Source organism: Megalobrama amblycephala, linkage group LG20 (genome assembly GCF_018812025.1).
Source record: "Megalobrama amblycephala isolate DHTTF-2021 linkage group LG20, ASM1881202v1, whole genome shotgun sequence".
Lineage (NCBI taxonomy): Eukaryota > Metazoa > Chordata > Actinopteri > Cypriniformes > Xenocyprididae > Megalobrama > Megalobrama amblycephala.
The window spans coordinates 2,547,451-2,568,823 of NC_063063.1; the positions used below are offsets into that span (position 1 = coordinate 2,547,451).

Here is a 21,373-nt window from a genome sequence, read left to right on the forward strand (position 1 = left end):
GAAAAGGTTTAATATTGAAGACACCTGGTGCCACACTCTAATCAGCTAATTAACTCAAAACACCTGCAAAGGCCTTTAAATGGTCTCTCAGTCTAGTTCTGTAGGCTACACAATCATGGGGAAGACTGCTGACTTGACAGTTGTCCAAAAGACAACCATTGACAGCTTGCACAAGGAGGGCAAGACACAAAAGGTCATTGCAAAAGAGGCTGGCTGTTCACAGAGCTCTGTGTCCAAGCACATTAATAGAGAGGCGAAGGGAAGGAAAAGATGTGGTAGAAAAAAGTGTACAAGCAATAGGGATAACCGCACCCTGGAGAGGATTGTGAAACAAAACCCATTCAAAAATGTGGGGGAGACTGCAGCTGGAGTCAGTGCTTCAAGAACCACTACGCACAGACGTATGCAAGACACGGGTTTCAGCTGTCGCATTCCTTGTGTCAAGCCACTCTTGAACAACAGACAGCGTCAGAAGCGTCTCGCCTGGGCTAAAGACAAAAAGCACTGGACTGCTGCTGAGTGGTCCAAAGTTATGTTCTCTGATGAAAGTAAATTTTGCATTTCCTTTGGAAATCAGGGTCCCAGAGTCTGGAGGAAGAGAGGAGAGGCACACAATCCACATTACTTGAGGTCCAGTGTAAAGTTTCCACAGTCAGTGATGGTTTGGGGTGCCATGTCATCTGCTGGTGTTGGTCCACTGTGTTTTCTGAGGTCCAAGGTCAACGCAGCTGTATACCAGGAAGTTTTAGAGCACTTCATGCTTTCTGCTGCTGACCAACTTTATGGAGATGCAGATTTCATTTTCCAACAGGACTTGGCACCTGCACACAGTGCCAAAGCTACCAGTACCTGGTTTAAGGACCATGGTATCCCTGTTTTTAATTGGCCAGCAAACTCGCCTGACCTTAACCCCATAGAAAATCTATGGGGTATTGTGAAGAGGAAGATGCGATATGCCAGACCCAACAATGCAGAAAACTGAAGGCCACTATCAGAGCAACCTGGGCTCTCATAAGACCTGAGCAGTGCCACAGACTGATCGACTCCATGCCACGCCGCATCGCTGCAGTAATTCAGGCAAAAGGAGCCCCAGCTAAGTATTGAGTGCTGTACATGCTCATACTTTTCAGTTGGCCAAGATTTCTAAAAATCCTTTCTTTGTATTGGTCTTAAGTAATATTCTAATTTTCTGACATACTTAATTTGGGATTTTCCTTAGTTGTCAGTTATAATCATCAAAATTAAAAGAAATAAACATTTGAAATATATCAGTCTGTGTGTAATGAATGAATATAATATACAAGTTTCGCTTTTTGAATGGAATTAGTGAAATAAATCAACTTTTTGATGATATTCTAATTATATGACCAGCACCTGTAATCTATATATATCACTGATTTTTGAGATAAGGGACAAAAGTTAGTTTTTATTATTTAAAAACACATTATTTTTAAACTGATATATTTGTAGACAAAGGTCTCAGCTAATGAACCATGTAATGGAATAGGTTTTTATGAATTTTTTTTTTTTTTTTTTTTTTTATTTACATTTATTTACTTCAGAACTTATTTTGTGTCAATTCTGTCAAAACCATTAAAAAGCATGATATTTTAATTTGATTCATCCAACAACAGTGTAAAGTCTTCAATTATGTAATAATGGTGTTCAGTAAAGGAGCTAAGTGTGGAAAAAAGTAAATTCTCTAATTTTTTTTTTTTTCTTGGGTTGGGGTAATTATGCACAACCCAGTTCCTAAAATCTTTATACTTCCTAAAAAAATACTTTTTGAGAGTACTTGTCAACCATCAGACATAAAACCTGACGGAGTTGACAAAATTAAATTTTTTTCCACCTTAGCCACATGTACAGTGGAGCAATTTTGTTTCTTTCTCAGTTGTAGCTGCCTTAACAAACATCAAAAATGCCAAGATTTATCCCACAACTATTTACAGAAACTATTACACCGGGATGACGGAGTTGACATGTTAAAGCTATGCCTGCAGAAACTTCAACATAGTTTGTATAAAACATAAAAACTATAAAAATTCCAGGACTATGTGTCCTACTGTGAGATCCACAATGAGCAGGAAATAGTAAGTGCTCCTCAGAGTTAAAGATGACCGTGACATTGCTTGATTTATTCAGAATTATAAAAAATCCTGACACAGTTGACGCAAAGCAAGGACACAACTTTGATAGGCAATTTTTTTTTTTTTTTTTTTTTTTTTTTTTATGGAAAATCTCTGCCTTTCAATTTAAATGTATATTTTTGAATTTGTTGCTTTTTTAAACACTTATGTATGTATGTATGTAGAGAAATAGATTTATGGAGTAAATATTACAACAGCAACTCATTATCAAACTTGTCGTATTATCCCTCAAAGTGTACAAACCGGAACTAAAATAATTTCAAATGTAAGTTCTCTAAATGATTCAGCTGATAATCTGGTCAACAAGAAAATGTTGATCAAACAAATTTGGTCCAGCACACAAGGACACAATAATAAATTATTAACTAGAATCCCTTCACGTGTATTTAAAGTAACAATGAATAAAATTACAGGCCGTCCCCAAAGGTCAGGCTGGTGCTCCAGGTATCGAGTTCCAAAAAGTAAACAAACCTTCTTCATGCGTCATTCTACCATCTTGAATTCTGAAACCCAAACTCAAGTCGAATTTCCTTTAGCAGGATTTTATACAATTAGCAAGATCATCAAAAAATAAGTCAGTAATTGCACATTTTAAATCAAACTACTGAAATATGCTTCTAATAATGTGTTTTACACTATGGGATGAAAACAATCGTGTACTAAAAAATCCAAAGTCTGTGTTCTGGTGCAGCCTTCAAGTTAGGGATGACCGAGTCAATATGAAAGAGCGTTCACAAACAAGTAATGTGACGTTTCTCAGAGTGAGGAAAAATGTATCCATACTGAATTAATAGGATTGATTATTAATATAATATAAATTACAGAGTGCTGCAGTGATGCCGTATATTTGTAGCCAACTCATAACTTTGCATCACCCTGCTTCATTTTTATGAATTTTGAAGCCTAAATACAATCGTCAGAAGTAAAAAGCTAAAGTTAGGCTATAAATGAACTACACCACGGTCACATGACTTCAACATCACGACCATTAAGCCTCCCACTATGGAAGCTTGTTTCCGCCACTAAATATAAAATATGTAATTGCGACTTTTTATCTCTCAAGTCTTGACTTCTTTTCTCAAAATTGCGAGTTATAATGTCAGTACTCTGAGATATAAACTCACGATTACGAGAAATAAAGTTATAAACTTGCAACTGTGTTATAAAGTGCAATTCTGAGGGGAAAAAAAAGACTATATCACATAATTTGGACTTTATAACTTACAATTGCAAGTTTATTTCACGCAATTCTGAGAAAAAAAGTTAGAATTGTTAACTCCCAATTGCGAGAAAAAAGTCAGAATTGTGAGATAAAGTCACAATTACCTTTTTTATTTTTTATTCTTCACTCCCACAACTCTTTCGGTCTTTATTTTAAAAACATTTTCCCTGACAGTTTGAGACAGAATAATTCACAAGAGAGTGATTATTAAAACCAAGAGGTTGTGAAAGTGACTAGTGAGTAGATGAGTTTAACTGTTTGGTTTGAAGTTTAATTTCCCCAACAACTTCAATAGTCCCATTTAGCCTCTTCACAAGGGGGTATTACTGATGTATTTTGTGTCACAGATTAAAATGTGAAAATAACTTGAACTTGTGTTTACAGACCTTATTTCAGGCCTTGCTACATGCACAAAAACAAAGACCTGGTCTAATATCGTAAAAAAAGATTGTATTTCTAATATCTGTTGACTTTTCCTCCCTTCTTCATTTGTGAGACACCCAAGGCATAGGCTCGTTTCCTTGTTTTTCCAGGTTCATCTTTTTCTTCTTTCGCTTCCGTTCTGCCATAACCATGGCCGCCACTACAGTGACCATCACAGTTCCGGTAATGATCAGAACAGTGGCTGTTTCTGCGATACACAGCTGACTGTGCATCAAACCCAGAGACGCTCCAGCCAGTAAGAGCGGAGAGTGGCACGTGATATTCATGTAATCATCCACGTGGAGATGCCTGACGTAGAGTATCTTACTGAAAACACGATGCAGTTCGCAGTCACACGTCCAAGGGTTCTCTGACATCTGCAGATGTGTGCTGGGTGTCTGAAGGTTTAAGAATGTCTTGAACTTAAGGCTTCTCAACTGGTTGGCTTCTAAGTTCAGTATGGTGAGGGTTTGTAGGGGAGCCAGAGCTTCCGCTTCAATTTTGGAGACATTATTGTGGTCCAAGAGAAGAACCCCAAGACCTTGTTGCATGGTCAGAAGACCTCCTTGAAGAACCGTCAATTGATTCCATGCCAGGTTAAGGTGCCTTAGCATGATAAGTCCACGAAATGCCCCAACTTCAATGACCTGAATGTGGTTGTGACTGAGATCTAACCTCTCCAGACTTTCTAGGTCCTTGAATGAGTGGGTCTCAAGACGCTCCAGAGCATTGTGGGAAAGCTTGAGATCTTTAAGGGAGGTCAACCCTTGAGAGAAATCTGGAGGAAGGACGTGAAGCTCATTGTAAGACAGGTCCAACTTTTCCAGGAAGGTCAGAGAGGAAAGAGCCTGGAACAGAAACAAGGAACATTCATCTAACAATCCAGTTAAACTTAATTTAAAGACAAAAGAGAGAGGCAGAGGAATGCATTTTCTGATCACATTCACTCTCAGAAAAAAAGGTACGGCACTTGTCACTGGTACCCTAAGTACCCTAAGGTACAAAAGTGAAAAGGTACTAATATATACTTTTAAAGTACTAATATGTACCTTTAAGGGCTAAGTAAGTTACAAAGATGTACCTTTTCACTTTTGTATCCTAAGGTACTGCCCCAGTGACAGCGCCCTACCAATTTCAGTGTTTGAAGCGATGGTTCTCAATTCTGTAATAATTTACACATACTCCTGTCGTTCCAAACCTCCATGACTTTCTTTCTTCTGTGGAACACAAAAAGATGATAATTTGGAGATGTTTCAACTGTTTTTGTCCTCACAGTGAAAGTCAAAGGGGTTCAAACATGGACAACACTGGAATGGACAAAAAACACAGAGGCATTTTCATTACATATTTTGTGGTCCACAGAGGACAGTTGGGTTTGGAAATATCAGGCTAAATAATGACAGAATTTTCATTTTGGAGTGAACTATTCCTTTAAATACACTTAAAAATAAAGGTCCCAATGGGTCCAAATGGGTATATATATATATATATATATATATATATATATATATATATACACAGGTGCTGGTCATATAATTAGAATATCATCAAAAAGTTCATTTTTTTTATTGTAAATTATTTTTAAAAATGAAACTTTCATATATTCTAGATTCCCTACATGTAAAGTAAAACATTTCAAAAGTTCTTTTTAACATTTTGATGATTAGAGCGTACAGCTCATGAAAGTCCAAAATCCAGTATCTCAAAATATTAGAATATTTCCTAAGATCAATCAAAAAATGGATTTGCAAAACAGAAAAGTTCAAGTTCTTTAAAGTATGTTCATTTGTGTACTCAATACTTGGTCTGCAACACATATTACAGCAAATGGCTTGCTCCTAGCACAAATTACAGCATCAGTAAAGTGTGGCATGGAAGTGATCAGCTGTGGCACTGCTGAGGCACTATTGAGCCTTCAGATCATCTGTATATTGTTGGATCGACTGTTTCTCATCTTTCTCTTGAAAATATCCCATAGACTCAGGGGTCAGGCATGTTGGCTGGCCAATAAAACACAGTAATATCATGGTCAGCAAACCACTTGGAATTGGTTTTTGCACTGTGGGCAGGTGCTAAAGTCCTGCTGGAAAAGGAAATCAGCATCTCCATGAAGCTTGTCAGCAGATGGAAGCATAAAGTGCTTCAAAATCTCCTGGAAGATGGCTGCATTGACTTTGCACTTGATAAAACACAATGGACCAACACCAGTAGACGTCACAGCCCCCCCAAATCATTACTAACTTCAGAAACTTCCCACTAGACTTCAAGCAGCTTGGATTCTGTGCCTCTCCAGTCTTCCTTCAGAGTCTGGGACCATGATTTCAACATGAAATGCAAAATTTACTTTTATCTAAAAAGAGGACTTTCGACCACTGTTCACTGTCCAGTTCTTTTTCTCCTTAGCCCAGGTAAGATGCTTCTGACTTTGTTTCTGTTTCAGAAGTGGCTTGGTAGTCCTTTTCCTGAAGATGTCTGAGTGTGGTGACTCTTGATGTGCTGACTCCGGCTTTATTCTACTCATTGTGAAGCTCTCCCAAGTGTTTGAATCGGCTTTACTTGACAGTATTCTCAAGCTTGCGGTCATCCCTGTTGCTTGTGCACCTTTGCCTACCCAATTTCTTCCTTCCAGTCAACTCTGCGTTTATTATGCTTTGATACATCACTCTGTAAACAGCCACCCCATTCAGTAATGACCTTCTGTCACTTATTCTCTTTGTGGAGGGTGTCAATGATTGTCTCCTGGACCATTGCCAAGTTAGCAGTCTTCCCCATTAGTGTGGTTTCAAAGAACAAGAGATACCCGGAATTTATACTGTAGGGATGGTCATTTAATGAAACTCAAATGTAAATATTCTAATATTTTGAGATACTGGATTTTGTACTTTCATGAGCTGTATGCTCTAATCAACAAATTAAAAAAAAAAAAAAAAAAAAAAAAACTTTTGAAATGTTTTACTTTACATGTAGGGAATCTAGAATATATGAAAGTTTCATTTTTTAAAATAATTTGCAATAAAAAAATTAACTTTTTTACAATATTCTAATTATATGACCAGCACCTGTATATATATATATTAGCACATATGGTTCCATGAGCAACCTTTCTTTTAAGAACTGCTCACTGAAAGGCTCTTTGGGGGACCCAAATTCAGTAGTTCTTCTAAACTCTAAAAAAAAATTCTAAAATAAAGCTTACAAAACGGGTTTTCATAGTGATGCCATAGAAGAACCATTCTGGGTTCCCCAAAGAACTTTTCAGTGAAAAGTTCTTGAATCAATTTTATCTTAGATCAAAGAACATTTTAAAACTCAGAACCTTAAGTGCAATGGAAATGTTCCATGGACATTTAACCATATGCCAATAAAGAACCTTTACTTTTAAGAAGAGTGTGTATGGCATGGTTGTGAAAACCCCCTTTTGGAACTTGTATTTTTAAGAGTGTAGAAGAACTATTTTTGGTTCTCCAAAGAACCTTTCAGTGATCAGTTCTTAAAGAAACCATTTCTTTTTCTTAGCGTTAAGAATGTTTCAATAATCTAAAGAACCTTTTTACACTATTAAGAACCTTTTGTGCAATGAAAAGATCCCATGGAACCAATGCCGATAAACAGCCTTTATTTAAGGTTTATTTAAGGTAAGTGTAGTTGGAAAAAGAAATTCACACAAACACCCAAATTTAAGCGCACCTGAGAATGCACCACCTGCATGTTGCTTTGTGAAAGCAGGAGGACCCGGAGGGCCCATATCCCAGTAAAAGAGGTACTCCTCAACTCCGACAACTTATTCCCACTGAGGTCCAGGAGCCACGTGCCGTGTGGAATACTGTGGGGAATGTGAGTGAAACCTCGCGATCGACAGTCCACCAGCTCAGATGCTTCATAACAAGAACACTGATGAGGGCAGAGCTTTGAGCCCCCAGCAACTAGTAACGTGATGGGTAAAAATATGACGCAGAGCATCTTCAACTTGAGCTCAAAGAGACTCCATTAAAAAAAGGAAAAAGTTTGTAGAGGTATACCAGATCAACAAACACTCGTCTCGCTCGTTCTCAGCGCAGGATCGTCTGGCTGAGCGGAAAGAAAATAAAGTCAACTGGTATATTCCTGTAAATTTATAATTAATTTTCAAACAGCTTGCAGTCTGAGATCTACAAGGATTTGTGGCTTGGCATGAGTACTCAAATTACATAAAGAGCTAAATCCTTTAATCCGTTTATCATTTCACACAATCATAGTCGGAGTTCATTATTAAGTCGGTCAACATTCTTCCTGGCCAGCTGTGTACAGATCGCATTTCCAAGACATTCATTCATGCTTAAAGAATTATAGATCTAATTGTACTTACCACAAACTGCTCAAATCCGTCTTCAAGAATATGGAGCCACTATTTGAGTAGAAACGTGCCACTAATATCAAACAGCACATTTTCCTCTACATAATTCAATTTATGTTCAAACTCTATTAGATTTTTACCCTAACCCTTTGCTTAAAAACTTAACACTACTTCTACATTTAATCATTTAACAGATGCTTTAATCTAAAGCCACTTACAAATGAGGTAAGTCTGACACCCTTGATTCGTGTTCAACTATTAACAAAGCTTGAAATTCTGATTTAGATCTAAAGCAAAGAGTGTCCTGCATGCAACCCTGCTTGAGTCTCTATGACATGGACTTGATTTATCCGCAAAGCACATTGCATCACTCAAGAAACAAGAGTACTTGGTACATACTGAATATTTCATTCAACGGTCCCATCACTTTAGAAACAGGACGTGTAGTCTTACAGTTAAGCATGTTAAAGATCTCAAAAGAAACCCCAAGGGGCATCTTACACCATGTTAAATCTTTGACGTGTATCATGGTGAGGTGTGTTTAGTGATGGAAACTGGTGCCAGCAGTGTGCATATTAGTTACAGTAATAATCTAACCTTTAATCCTTAATTATTCAAGAACAATCAAGACCTTTTGACACTGCCATAATAGGGTCAAGGATATAGTTCATAGCAGTGATAAATGATCGATTGAAACTCTATTCGTGTAATTAACCCAAAGGCTGTTGGCAGTGTGTAGCTAATGAGATTTAAAGATATTTGACCAACGTTATTAAAATTACATGTGCACCTAGAACCACGTTTCTTTTATGATTTCTAAAAATACTCCAAAAAGGAAAGATTCAACATGTGACTAAAGGTGAAAAAAAGTGAACAATTGGACAAAAAATCCATGCAGCATGACTTGTTTTGAAATGGAGTACTAGCGCAGAATATACTCTGCAGTCTGCATGGTATGGGAAATAGCATGTGTTATTCGTATCAAAGTACTATGCTACATTATCACAAGGCATGTTTAATTAGGCAAATAGTGTCCAATTATGTCAGAAATAAAACAGTTGATTTTACTTCTGGTTCATGCATCATACTGGAACTGCAATGTCAAGCGTATTACACTATGATATACTGGTTTGGCAAATTAGCTATTCCATGTTTACAAAACAGACGCATGCCATGCACAGAATATTGCACACATGGCATAAATACTAGTTTGGTAGCCAGCCATACCGTATGGAAGCTTGTTTCCACCACTGAATAAAAAATAAAAAGGTAATTGCAACTTTTTATCTTACAATTCTGGCTTTATGACTCGCAAATGCGAGTTTCTATCACAATTCTGAAGATATAAACTCACAATTGCGAGAAAAAGTCAGAAGTTTATAACTTGTAATTCTGACTTTATTTCTTGCAATTGTGAATTTATATCCTGCAGTTGAGTTTAAAACTCGCAACTGAGTTTATAACTCACAATTCTGACATTTTCTTGCAATTGAGAGTTTACAACCTGCAATTTTGAGTTTATAACTCGCAATCCTGACTTTATTTCTCGCAATTTTGAGTTTATAACTCGCAATCCTGACTTTATTTCTTGCAATTGAGTATATAACCTGCAATTTTGAATTTATAACTCGCATTCCTGACTTTATTTCTTGCAATCCTGACTTTGCTTCTCGCAACAGAGTTTATAATCTACAATTGTGAGTTTATAACTCGCAATTCTGACTTTCTTGCAATTTTGAGTTTATCCTGCAATTGTAACTTTATAACTTGAAATTGTGGGAAAAAAAAAAAAGTCAGAATTGTTCTTCTCGCAATTTTTTTTTTTTTTTTTATTCAGTGGTGGAAATAAGCTTCCGTAATACTGAGCCAATGTTATGTTAATCACGGTTTAACTACTGTTGTTTTTGCAAAATGAATAAAATGCTATTGGATTAGAACAGATGGAAAAAAATGCCACATAACCAGTGTTTCTTTCAAGCATTTAAACCTTTGACAGAAAGGGCAAATGTTTTTAACCCCTTCTGCAAGCATATTGTGTTTCTGAAAAAGCAACTGAAAGTACAGTATTACAGTCAGAATTTTTGTTACTTTTATTTTAGAAAATGTCCTTTGTAACGTGTGGCATCTGAAGTCACATTTTGTTTAAAATACAGAACAGACAGACACTTGTAGAACAAACAGCCAAAGAAAGAAAAAAAAAAAAAAAAAGCATCAAAGTAAATAAAGCTAATAAGCTTTTCTGACTGGTTTGTTTTTTCTTTTTTTTTTGACAAAATGGAATAGAAGGCGAAGGAGGGATGTAAGAGAGAAGAAAATATGAAAAGCTATCTTTAGATGAAACACAGGAGGAGGAAGAAGGGGCAGAGAGGGGATAAGACACTGTTAGTCAAAGAAACTATGGTTTGTTTGATGGTTGGTGTTTTAAATTATCTTTATAAAGTCTAATTTAGAATGAACTCTTTTCACTCTCATGTTTCTTAAAACATTTTTGCTTTTTTTTTTTTGTTTTTTTTTTTGTTTCTTTTGTTGATCTTCCAGACCCTAGGCCCTTGGTGCATCCACCCTCGGACTACGACGCAGAGGGGGAGATGAGCGCTGGTTTCAACCAGCTGTTAGGCCCTTGATGCCCGTGGTGCCCTCCCCGGATGAGCCATACCCCCCACTCAGGAGGATAAAGACGAGTCCTTCTGTGTTTGCTGTGCTTGTGTACGTTGCATCGACTTCTGGCTTTCCACATCTCTAAAATGTTTCTCAACCTGAAAAGAAAGACAAATCATGACAAGCGATCAATATGACACCTGTATACGTGGATGCACAATCAAGCGTCAACTCATCCACTGTAGAAACATTCAGAGACATATGCATCACCTGCCTTGTATAAAATAAAAGTTTTTCTACACCACCGACACAAGCTTTCCAGTGAAATCTAAACAGCATAACACAGTAGTTCCTAAGCTCTTTAGAGTGCATTAAATATCCTTTTGTGTACCCCCTTTTTCCCCCACTTAGACTGCAGTCACACATTTTCCAGTAGGGGACAATATTTGCCCCCTAAAATGTATTATCCAGTGCATTTTTTACCTTTACAAAATAAATGTTTTAAATATAGTAAATGTTAAAAAGAATGAAGTGATACTTCATAATATTAAACAAACTGCCAGTAGGTGGCATTAAGCCACTGTCTTAATGAGTGAGCCATCGAGTCACTCATTCACTCCATAAGGAAGCAAGTGGCTGTATTTATGAATGGGTCAATGAATCATTGACTCACGATTCGTTCAAAGCTGCAGATTCGTTCACGAAACACCACTGTGTTGCAGTTCTGCTGTGGCTTTTGTTGGAACTTATTTCGTTGCAAACAATACTGTGTTTAAGATGTACATCACTTAATATTACACTTTTGTTTGTTTAACTGTTGTATAAAATCAATGTCAGAATTGCAATCGTGTGGATATTTGGGAAAAATTGCAGTCTTGCTCATATAATATATTATCAACGTTAAAAACAAGAACTCACACAGAGTAGGCTATGTTTTTGTATTGAGTCTTAATCGATCTCCATGCACAGTCTGTGTCTTTATTTGTAAATCCACACTTTTACAAAAGGTACACTGTCGAGAACGTGACTGGCTAAGGCAACATACTCTGCACGCAACCTATCATATACACACTGCTTATGTGGATGCAGTCAGTTTTGACCACAAAAGATGAGGTAATGTCATTGGATGTCATGTATTTGACCTTTTACAGCATTTTGCCTGTTAGAAATGCATGCTGGGTTTTAATGTTATTTTAAGGTGGTGTAGAATTACCCGAAGCATTTTGTTCGCAAACCCTCTCTGTCACCTCACGTACCCAGTTTGGGAGCCACTGGCATAATGTATTTAAAATGCACTTGAAGGGAAAACATGGTAGCCATGCTTTCTTTTTTCTTTTTTTTTTTTTTAAGTGGAAGTAAAAAACACTACTGATGTGTTACACTAAACGTATTAAGTCACAATTTACTAGAACTGGGTACTGACAGATTTCACAATTTGATTCTGATTCACTGGCTCATTTGATTTAATTTCCACTCTCATTCCATTAAAGGGTTAGTTCACCCAAAAATGAAAATTCTGTCATTTATTACTCACCCTCATGCCGTGTAAAATATTAAGATATTTTAGTTATTCTAAAAACATATTTAAATCAGTTCATGTGAGTACAGTGGTTCAATATTAATATTATAAAGCGACGAGAATATTTTTGGAGCGGCAAAAAAAACAAAATAACGACTTTAGTGATGGCCGATTTCAAAACACTGCTTCAGGAAGCATCAGAGCACAGATGAATTAGTGTGTCTTTTACGATATGACGGCAGTTTAATCTTATTGGTTGAGCTGCCGACGTGACCTACTCTGCAAGGTGGCAGTGAGAGAAGCCGGTTGTCACCGCATATAAATGGTGTGTCTCAATCAGCTCTCTAGTTCAGTAAGTGTTTCGGGCACACATTGAATCTTGCAAGCAGGTTTAAACGTTTCTCATGTCAGTCTCTTGCATGGTCGCATGAGAAAAGTCGTGGCTTTCTTTCACCGCAGTGCACAGCAACAGCTGTGCTCACGGAAAAGCAAAAGACGCTTGCGATGCTTTGCTTTAAGAAGTTCTGTGGGGCCGTTCACATATTGCGTCTTTTCCGCGTGCAAGTCAGTTATTTTTTTCCAAATGTAGCCGCGCGGCAGGCGCACTCATAATGGGATCAACGCGGTCGCAACGCGCATGCAATTCTCAACTTTACAGAATGCCGCAAGCGCACCGCAGGTCATGTGACAAGAATCAACCGATCAGCTATGGCCTTTCCGTAACAAAACATCAAAAGCTCAGCCAAACAGCTGATCATAGCTGTATATGGTGGTTTTTCTATATTATCTCCATCAATATATCTCGTAGTAAAACTAATGCAAGGGCTAGAAATCATTTATCCTTTGCAGAAACATCCTGATCCTCTTGGAGAGCTCAGTTCATGGTTGCATAGCAACGACCGACGCCACGGGAGCGCAAGCGCTTTGGAAAGAAGGAGAACGCGTTTTTAGACGCGATATGTGAACGGCCCCTATTCATAATTCTAAGTTCGTGTTAAATTTAACATTTTTTTTCAGTGACAGACAGCCCTATTGTTAATTTGAAACTGTTAATTTGAATACAGAAGGTTTTTATTAAAATTTTATTTTTATTTATTTTATTGAAATTTTATTTATTTTATTGAAATGTGATCTTGTATGTACAACAAGGAAAATTATTGAAATTTGTTCATGTTTTTTTGAATAAATCTTGTTTGAATTTCAGTTTCATTTTGTTCAAAATATCGTGATACGTATTCGTAATCGTGAACTCCGTATCGAGATACGTACTGTATCATGACCTGAGCGTATCGTTACACCCCTATTGGCAACCCATCACTACTGTTGCATTTCCAACTCGAAAATACTTAGGTTACAGGGAAACATCAAAAATGGCCAATTTTGACAGACATGAGAGTAAATGAGGTCACAATAAAGCACTTGTAGATCAAATGACGGCACTGCATTTGAAGCATTGTTTCGTGTCGTCAAAAGTACCACGTCGGTACTGAAATTTTAGAAATGTGATACCACCAGCATTTTGAGCGGATTCTTAAACACCTCTGATTGGCCATTGTGTTCACGTGCTCATCAGATGTGTCTGTGATTGGCTCCAATGATCAATGCTTCAAATACATGTTGTAAATAGTCGTCTTTGATCATCGTAGCCAATCACAGACACATCTGTTGAGCGTGTGAACAATGGCCAATCAGAGGCGTTTACGAATCCTCTCAACAGCGCTCAAAATTCTAGGGGGGAAAGGCTGGTATAGTTACATTTTTAACATTTCAGTACCAACTTGGTACCAAAGTTGGTACTTTTGACAACACTATCTTGTCCAGAATTTGGCCACTAGGAGACTTCTTTGACAACTGAACTGTGAAGCTAACAGCAGCCTTGCCATTGTGTTTACATCTTTTAAGCATCGACCAATGGAACGACTGTATTGTGAGTCAGAGATAAAATATCCCACATTTGACTTAAGAAAGGACTTAACTTTTCATATTTTCAATCTTGTAAAAACCTATGGATGTTGCTGGAGAAGAGCTCTTAACGCAATACTAAAATGAAAGCTATATTACCGAATTGAAAGATATTCTGTAATACTCACAATTTTGCGTATATGACTTAGAGCACTTCCCTCTTTGCCTTTGCAGTTCTCCACCTGGTATGGTGGTGAGATTACGACGTCATCCATCACAATGATGTTCTTCTCCTGCCATTTACAGTCTTTGATGCTGGATAACAAAGAGATCAAACAAACTCAAGACAGGCACACCAGCAGCGAGTAAAAACGCTTAAAATGATCAAATGAAGAGTAAAGGCCCCGATATACTCACAGCGAATTTCTTTTTCGTTCTTTGCTTTGGGGTAAAAAGAAGTTTGAAATATGTGAACAGCGATATACTGTTAGCGAACATCATGATGCCGCCCACGCTACTGAAAGCGGCGTTTAAATGAATATGTAAATATGTGCTGCGTACTTTTCTTTCAATAAAACAAAAATGACAGCGATGAGAAAACAGTCAAGAAAGCATCTGATCATAGCGATGTGGATGTTTGCACCAGCTCTGAAATTTGGCACTCCATCACGTCACGTTTACTTATATGCCACTTTACACAATAGATTGTTTTAAAGCAAGCAGCTTTACAGTATTAAACATGTCAGGGTCTCTTTTGATTACAATTACAACTTCATTTTCTACTATAAAGCAGCTCTCCACTGTGTTTTACTCACGGATGTTTGACCTTGATGGCCTGAACAGAAGAAATGAACTGAAGAAGATTCACAACAAAGAAGGCAGAGCACAGAGCTTCACCTACTTATTATGTAATCGTAATAATGTAATGAAGGTGTTGACCAGCCAGGGTTGCGATTCCCAAAAGCAACTATGGTCACAAATTCCCTGGTTACCAACAGAAATTAATGGAACTCGCAACCATAGTTGGCTAACAAGGCTTTTGGGAAACACACCACAGGGCGATCTTTTCTGGAAAGTTCACTTTGGTAAGCTATTTCGAACTCCCCAAACGAAGACAAAAGGAACTTCGTTTTGGTATGATTTTGTTCAAAATGAAGTCACACCAGTTCATTCTTTGATTTCGCTTAAAGTATATTGGGGCCTTAATATATAAACACGTTTCATGCTTAAAAAATGTTTAAGCTCGAGTTCTCAGTAGATGATTGTTTTTATTGAAATCACATTGACCTTGTACTTTAATTCAATCATCATGGCAGTCCACATGAGGGGGGACCACTTCGTCAAATAATACAACTTGTAGGCTACAGATTCTTTATCTCACATACTCAAGTCAAAAGCATTAATCATTCATTTAACAGTAAACAATGTTTACAATATAAATCACCCAATTAACACTTAACATCACTCTGATTATAGATACATAAAGCCTGTGATCTTACATTAGGCTTCACAATGCAAGTAAAGTTTGCAAGTCTTACGTTTTGTGTATAGTCTGGAATAATTGCTGGCCCTCGACTGAAACCCCAGCACTGATTGCATAGGCTTGGGACAACTTGTCTTCCTTTTCCGTCCTTGCCCGATTGGCAAGCTGTAAAAAAAAAAAAAAGATGTCAAAATAAGATATTGATAGACATGCATCATCTCTATCTTTTATTATTTACCATCACATGTTCATCTAGTACATGTGTCAAACTCTGCTCCTGGAGGGATACAGACCTGCAGACCTAATTAGCTGGTTTAATTAGGGTTGGAGCGTAACTCTGCAGGACAATGACCCTCCAGGAGTTTGACACCCCTGATCTAGTACAACATATCTGAAAAGCTTTTTACAAACCACTATGGCTATGTTCAGACTGTCAGCAAAAAAAAAAAAAAAAAAAAAAAAAATATTCAAATGGGGTTTTGAAAGTCTAGAGAGAAATCTGATTTTTTCAAATCTGAATCAAACCACATCTGGAGGTGGTTTGAAATGCAACAGTATTTTTACAGATGTGCCTCAGTCTGGGTGTTCTGGCTGCTCAAACCAGATTTCAAATAGTCTTTTGTGTCACTATTAACTCGACATACAACGATAACATCAAAACCGGTGACGGAAATGCCAGAGGTATTCATACGGTATTAAAATGGTATGTCCAAAGATTTCGGCCATGACTACAGCATGGAACATCACAATATACACCAGTCTCCTCCATTGCTGATTTTTCTTGTGCAACGGAGGAGATCCGCACCGCGACTCGACAGGAGAGCGAGAAGATGCACCTCCTATTGTCCTGCATTCGTTTTGAAAGCCTCGTCACATACGTGGGTACGCCTACATCGTTACCCAATCAACCCATACAGGTTGGTTATGACTGGACACACAAATCTTGCAAATAATAGTGCAGAGAGCCTGAAAAAGATCTGATTTGAGAAAAAAATCTGATTTGCCTGGAGTCTGAACATAACCCATGACTATGTGAAAAGAATAGAGGTTTATTAATAAAAGGACACAAAAATACAAATAACATCATAAATCACAGTATTTGCTTTCAACCAACAAATTAAGTGTATAGCAGTGTTGATGGTGGTAGAATGGTTTAAACCGATAGAAATTTTGCAAAAATATGTCTACCGTGGCAGATAAAAGTGCCTGGCTATTAGTGGGAGGGACTGCTTTACTTTACGAGAGAGCGCTGAATGAACAGGAGTAACGTGAAAAACAGACTGCAACTAAACTTCACTTCCTTGTCTGGCATAAAAGTTAAATGAACATGTGGCTCATCTAACCAGAATTTATAGTCACTGTGCAACAGTGTGCTTCCAACAATTGTGCTTCCAAGTAGGGCTGCACGATTAATCGCATGCTATTCTCACGCGCATTTCGTCAGTAAAGCCGGTTCCCTGATTACCGCTAAATCGCCATCACCTGTTTTTAAACGCAGCGCCTTTTAATAGACGGAGCCGTAGTTCACGGACAAGCCACGCAATATCGCGTTCATTATCGCAGGCGATTCATCTGCGATATGAACGCGATATTGCGTGGCTTTTCAGTGACCTACGGCTCTGTCTATTAAATGCCGCTTCATTTGAAAGCAGGTGATGGCGATTTAGCGGTAATCAGGGAACCGGCTTTACTGACGAAATGCGCGTGAGAATAGCATGCGATTAATCGTGCAGCCCTACTTCCAAGTGCTTTCTTTTTGGTTCTGCGCATGCAAGATAAGTCACTATTGTGTGTACTGTAACAAAAGCCCTATATCTGTTTGATACGGATACATGCAGGCTGCCATTGCAACTGCTGCTACTAAAGGAACCCACACACTACACGATAATCAGGCTGATTTTGGGCCCAATTCTCCACTTATGACAATCCTAGGTAAAGTCCTGATTATCTTGATGGTTCTACAGATCATCTTATCAGCTTTTCCTGTGGTGTAATGCGTGTTGAGAGTGATTGAATCTGCTCGGAAGAACATCAGAGCAGCACAGATCTCAAATGATAAATGTATATAACATCTTAAATATATTTACGATCAGAAATCCTGTTGTGTGGGAGGAACCCCGAGGACAAACGCACACTCACTGTGTAGAGCGTCATGTCGTGGAACGAAAAAAATGAAAGCGAGCTGACGGAAGATGGAAGCCTAACATGACTTCATCCAAAGTCCCCCTGCTTTTATTTTCTGTAAAAAGCAGTCCAAACACTATTATCGCCTATGGCGTTTTATTATTCGTCTTGCCTGTCGTCCACCATGTTCATTTACACTAAAGTCATGATTGATGAGAGAGTTTTTGCTAGATTTCCCATCTTCACAGACAGGACTCTGGTTGTTTGTGAACAGAATCTGTTAGCATGTGGTGTGCTTTCCTGGTCACGTCGCAGCACTCCAAACACTAGAGGAACAAAACACTCTTCCCTGTCATTATCCTTACGCAGGTGCACAGTGAAGGCTTCCGAGTTTACGTCCGAATGCCGGCTCAGTATTGGCCAAAGCTGATCACGTGAGCAGCATGACGCTTGCGTGTGATGCTGATGCAGGAGCAGGCCAATAATGAGTCGCTGTTCGGACGTAGAAACTGGAAGTGCTGGACATAAACAACATATGAGAATGACAAAGAAGAGATTGTTGAATAAAGTAATTATTTTTGCGCACAAAAAGTATTCTCATCACTTCATAACATTAAGGTTGAACCACTGCAGTCACGGCGACCGTTTTAACGATGTCTTTAGTACCTTTCTGGACCTTGAAAGTGTTGATTATATTTGCTGTCTATGGACGGGAATATACCTCTCGGATTTTGTCAAAAATATCTTAATTTGTGTTCTGAAGATGAACGAAGGTCTTACGGGTGTGGAACGATACGAGGGTGAGTAATTAATAACAGAATTTTCATTTTTGAGTGAACTAACCCTTTAAAAGGCATCACCAATAGGCCATATCAACTATATTGTCATATATGTATAGATTTACCATAAATTAAAACAATTCATATCATAGCAGCATGTAAAATTGTGATCATACCACCCACCCTTAGTGCATTACACTTTAAGCTCAAAAGTTGATCATACCTTGCTAACATTCAAGGATGCTAGAGGAGGAGGTGTCTCAGTGCGGTCATTAATTATATCCACCTCTGAAACATAGGCTAAGTTAATCAAGATGACATCGCTGAGGTTGGGCTTACCGCTGGAGGAAGGACATTCTGGGAAGAGGGTTAAGGGTAAAACAGAAACATCAAGACAAGATTATGAAGATTGTTCTTTTACTTTATATAAAAAAAAAAAAAAAAACAAATAGAAAAAAGGCAGGTGTTGAACCCTACCTGTTTGGGAAATGAGTTGGTTTACTAAACACTGAAAGTAGTTAATGACACACCTGTTTACAATACACCAAAGACATTGAGCGGTTCAACTATCACTTCAGTCTGCTGCTCTGATTCATCCGTCCCACACAAGGTTAGACGTAAAAGACGAGCAGAGAGCAATACATAAAATTGAAACCAACATGAGTAATTGGTTGAGCAAGCCTACAAAAAATAAGACCAAGAGGAAAAAAAGTGACAAGTGATGTCAAACATGTCAAAAAAGGTAGTGTCAGTATTGAACAGGGACAGGCGGGATTTATAAAAATACGAAATCTCATGAAGGTCAACCTTATGGGTGACAAGCAGATTAATTAATTCATCACTAATAACGGTCCCCATCTGTAGTAGATACCTGAAAAGCTTTTTTTTCCAGGTAACAAAAGGATACAATCTATCCTTAACCCTATGAAGCCTACTGTATCAACTGATACACAAATTTCTAAAGCCTCTAAATTAGCAACCTGATCAAAACTTTGCTGAAAAACATGCCTTCTGTCCTCTGAGTGATAGTTTACACTTTTTTTAGCACATAAAGTCATTTTAGTATAATTTTAAAAACATCCACCTTCAGGTCGTGGTGATGTGAAATCTTCACTGATTTTTATTAAGCCATGCCAGGTCAAAGGCTGTGTCAACACTCCTCTGGTCACCCTTTAAAATGGCATGTCAAAAGATGTGAGCTATAAAAAGGCAGTATTTCAGCAAGTTCATTTGCATTGAAGGAACCTATTTGTGATCTTGATTTTGTGCATTAAATATAGCGAATAGGGTTGACTGTCATCCTTCCAATCTCAGCACTCAAACTCCAATATTTGTTTAACTACAAAAACCATTCAGTCTGATATTATTGAACTGCATAACGACATACCGCGTGTAGTATGATGATAAACCGGTGTATGTTACGCAACCTGGACATGATCCCCCCCCCCCAAACTAATACTTAGTGAAATAAAAAAAGAAAATCGTTCATAAACTATGTAACATGCCATAATGAAAGCTGCCATTATTACACTGGAAAGACATTAGCTTAGCGCGCGGGCTAATACTGTCGGTCGCGAGGACATGCTAATCAACAAGCTAACCACAAACAACACTTTTCCAACACGTTTTCAAATGTGAACCCACGTCAAATCAACAAAGCACGGAAAACACCAAGCGACAAACACAGCTGATCGTGTCCAAACACAACATAGAAGGCAAACGAAGCAAGAATAGGCGTTGAATGAGGCCACTAGCGCACACATAAACATGCTCGCGCGGAGCTTCAGTTTGACACAGTCCAGCCGTTTAAACGCACATATCCGAGGAATAAAGGATACTCAGAGTCAACATCTTGGACGGGTAATCGAAAGCCACCACCTCTCCCTGCAAACGTTGGCCTAAACAAGTGAGGCAAGAGACATGGCTCCCGACACTGAAATACTCCCCCGGTCCAGGAGCCGCCATCTTCTCCGCCAGGGAAACCGGAGCGAGAGCTTTACGTAAACGCACGCGACGGCGTGACTGCTACGACGCAGAGGCACGTCAGGTGACAGGAAAGAGTGGAAACACGATAATAAAATAATAATAATAATAATAATAATAATAATAATGATAAATAATAATTAATATTTTAATAAATAAATAAATAAATAAATAATATAAATAAAATTAAATCTTTTAAGACTCGCGATAGAGAACAACATGTAATAGGTGTATGTCTGACGTCTGATATAAGATGAAAAAGATTTTATTTTTTTGTGTTTTATATGTTTGTATGGATGTATTTTTATTACCGTATTCCTCTACTGTAAATAATAATAATAATAAAAAAAAATCTTACTGCAAAATTACAAAGTTTCTTATTAACTACAAAGTGTCTTCCAGAAATAACAGTCAAATATTGAACAAAAAGTATAGAGAACAATTCAGAGAATGTGAGATAAATCACAAAAACAACAACAATACAAAAGAATAAAAGTAGGCTAAAACAAAACAAATTTGTTTTGTTACATGAATTTGCGGTTACATGAATTTGAAAAGCTTTAGAATAGGCTATTTATTGTTTTCACAATTTTCTTACTGTGTGTTCTCCTGCTTGAAAGTGTTTCAGTGAGGTTTTTTTTTTTTTTTTAGTTAAAGGATTAGTTCACTTTCAAATTAAAATTTCCTGATAATTTACTCACCCCCATGCCATCCAAGATGTTCATGTCCTTCTCTCTTCAGTTCGAAAAGAAATTAAGGTTTTTGATGAAAACATTCCAGGATTATTCTCCTTATAGTGGACTTCAATGGTCTCCAAACGGTTGAAGGTCAAAATTACATTACATTACAAAATTACA

The 21,373-nt window shown here is 37.7% G+C and overlaps 2 protein-coding genes across 3 annotated transcripts; both read right to left on the reverse strand.

Moving 5' to 3' along the window:
* Nucleotides 1-1,905: 1,905 nt before the first annotated feature.
* Nucleotides 1,906-10,046, reverse strand: LOC125255345 (slit homolog 2 protein). 2 transcript variants are annotated; one of them, XM_048170513.1, is made up of 3 exons: nt 8,141-10,046; nt 7,483-7,863; nt 1,906-4,643 (listed from the first exon to the last, which is right to left on the reverse strand). In XM_048170513.1, the coding sequence occupies exons 2-3, from the start codon at nt 7,753-7,755 to the stop codon at nt 3,858-3,860; spliced, it is 1,059 nt and encodes a 352-aa protein (XP_048026470.1). In that variant the 5' UTR covers nt 7,756-7,863; nt 8,141-10,046; the 3' UTR covers nt 1,906-3,857. The 2 variants fall into 2 exon arrangements, with proteins under 2 accessions (XP_048026470.1, XP_048026469.1); XM_048170512.1 differs by having other exon boundaries at nt 7,483-10,046.
* Nucleotides 10,047-10,194: 148 nt separating this feature from the next.
* On the reverse strand, nt 10,195-20,546 carry lsm12b (LSM12 homolog b). Its single transcript, XM_048170514.1, has 5 exons — nt 20,372-20,546; nt 18,757-18,890; nt 15,686-15,795; nt 14,336-14,462; nt 10,195-10,884 (listed from the first exon to the last, which is right to left on the reverse strand). Exons 1-5 carry the CDS (start codon nt 20,496-20,498, stop codon nt 10,792-10,794), a joined length of 591 nt encoding a protein of 196 aa, XP_048026471.1. The 5' UTR covers nt 20,499-20,546; the 3' UTR covers nt 10,195-10,791.
* Nucleotides 20,547-21,373: the final 827 nt, after the last annotated feature.

What these genes read in the sequence shown, in the direction of transcription:
- LOC125255345 (XM_048170513.1), bottom strand. Translation starts at nt 7,755, where the DNA reads ATGCTCTGCGTCATATTTTTACCCATCACGTTACTAGTTGCTGGGGGC. An exon ending in TGCAGGTGGTGCATTCTCAG is followed by an intron (nt 4,644 to 7,482) that starts GTGCGCTTAAAT and finishes TTTCTGTTCCAG; the next exon opens with GCTCTTTCCTCTCTGACCTT.
- lsm12b (XM_048170514.1), bottom strand. Translation starts at nt 20,498, where the DNA reads ATGGCGGCTCCTGGACCGGGGGAGTATTTCAGTGTCGGGAGCCATGTC. An exon ending in TTCCAGACTATACACAAAAC is followed by an intron (nt 14,463 to 15,685) that starts GTAAGACTTGCA and finishes TTTGTTATCCAG; the next exon opens with CATCAAAGACTGTAAATGGC. An exon ending in TAAGTCATATACGCAAAATT is followed by an intron (nt 10,885 to 14,335) that starts GTGAGTATTACA and finishes CTTTCTTTTCAG; the next exon opens with GTTGAGAAACATTTTAGAGA.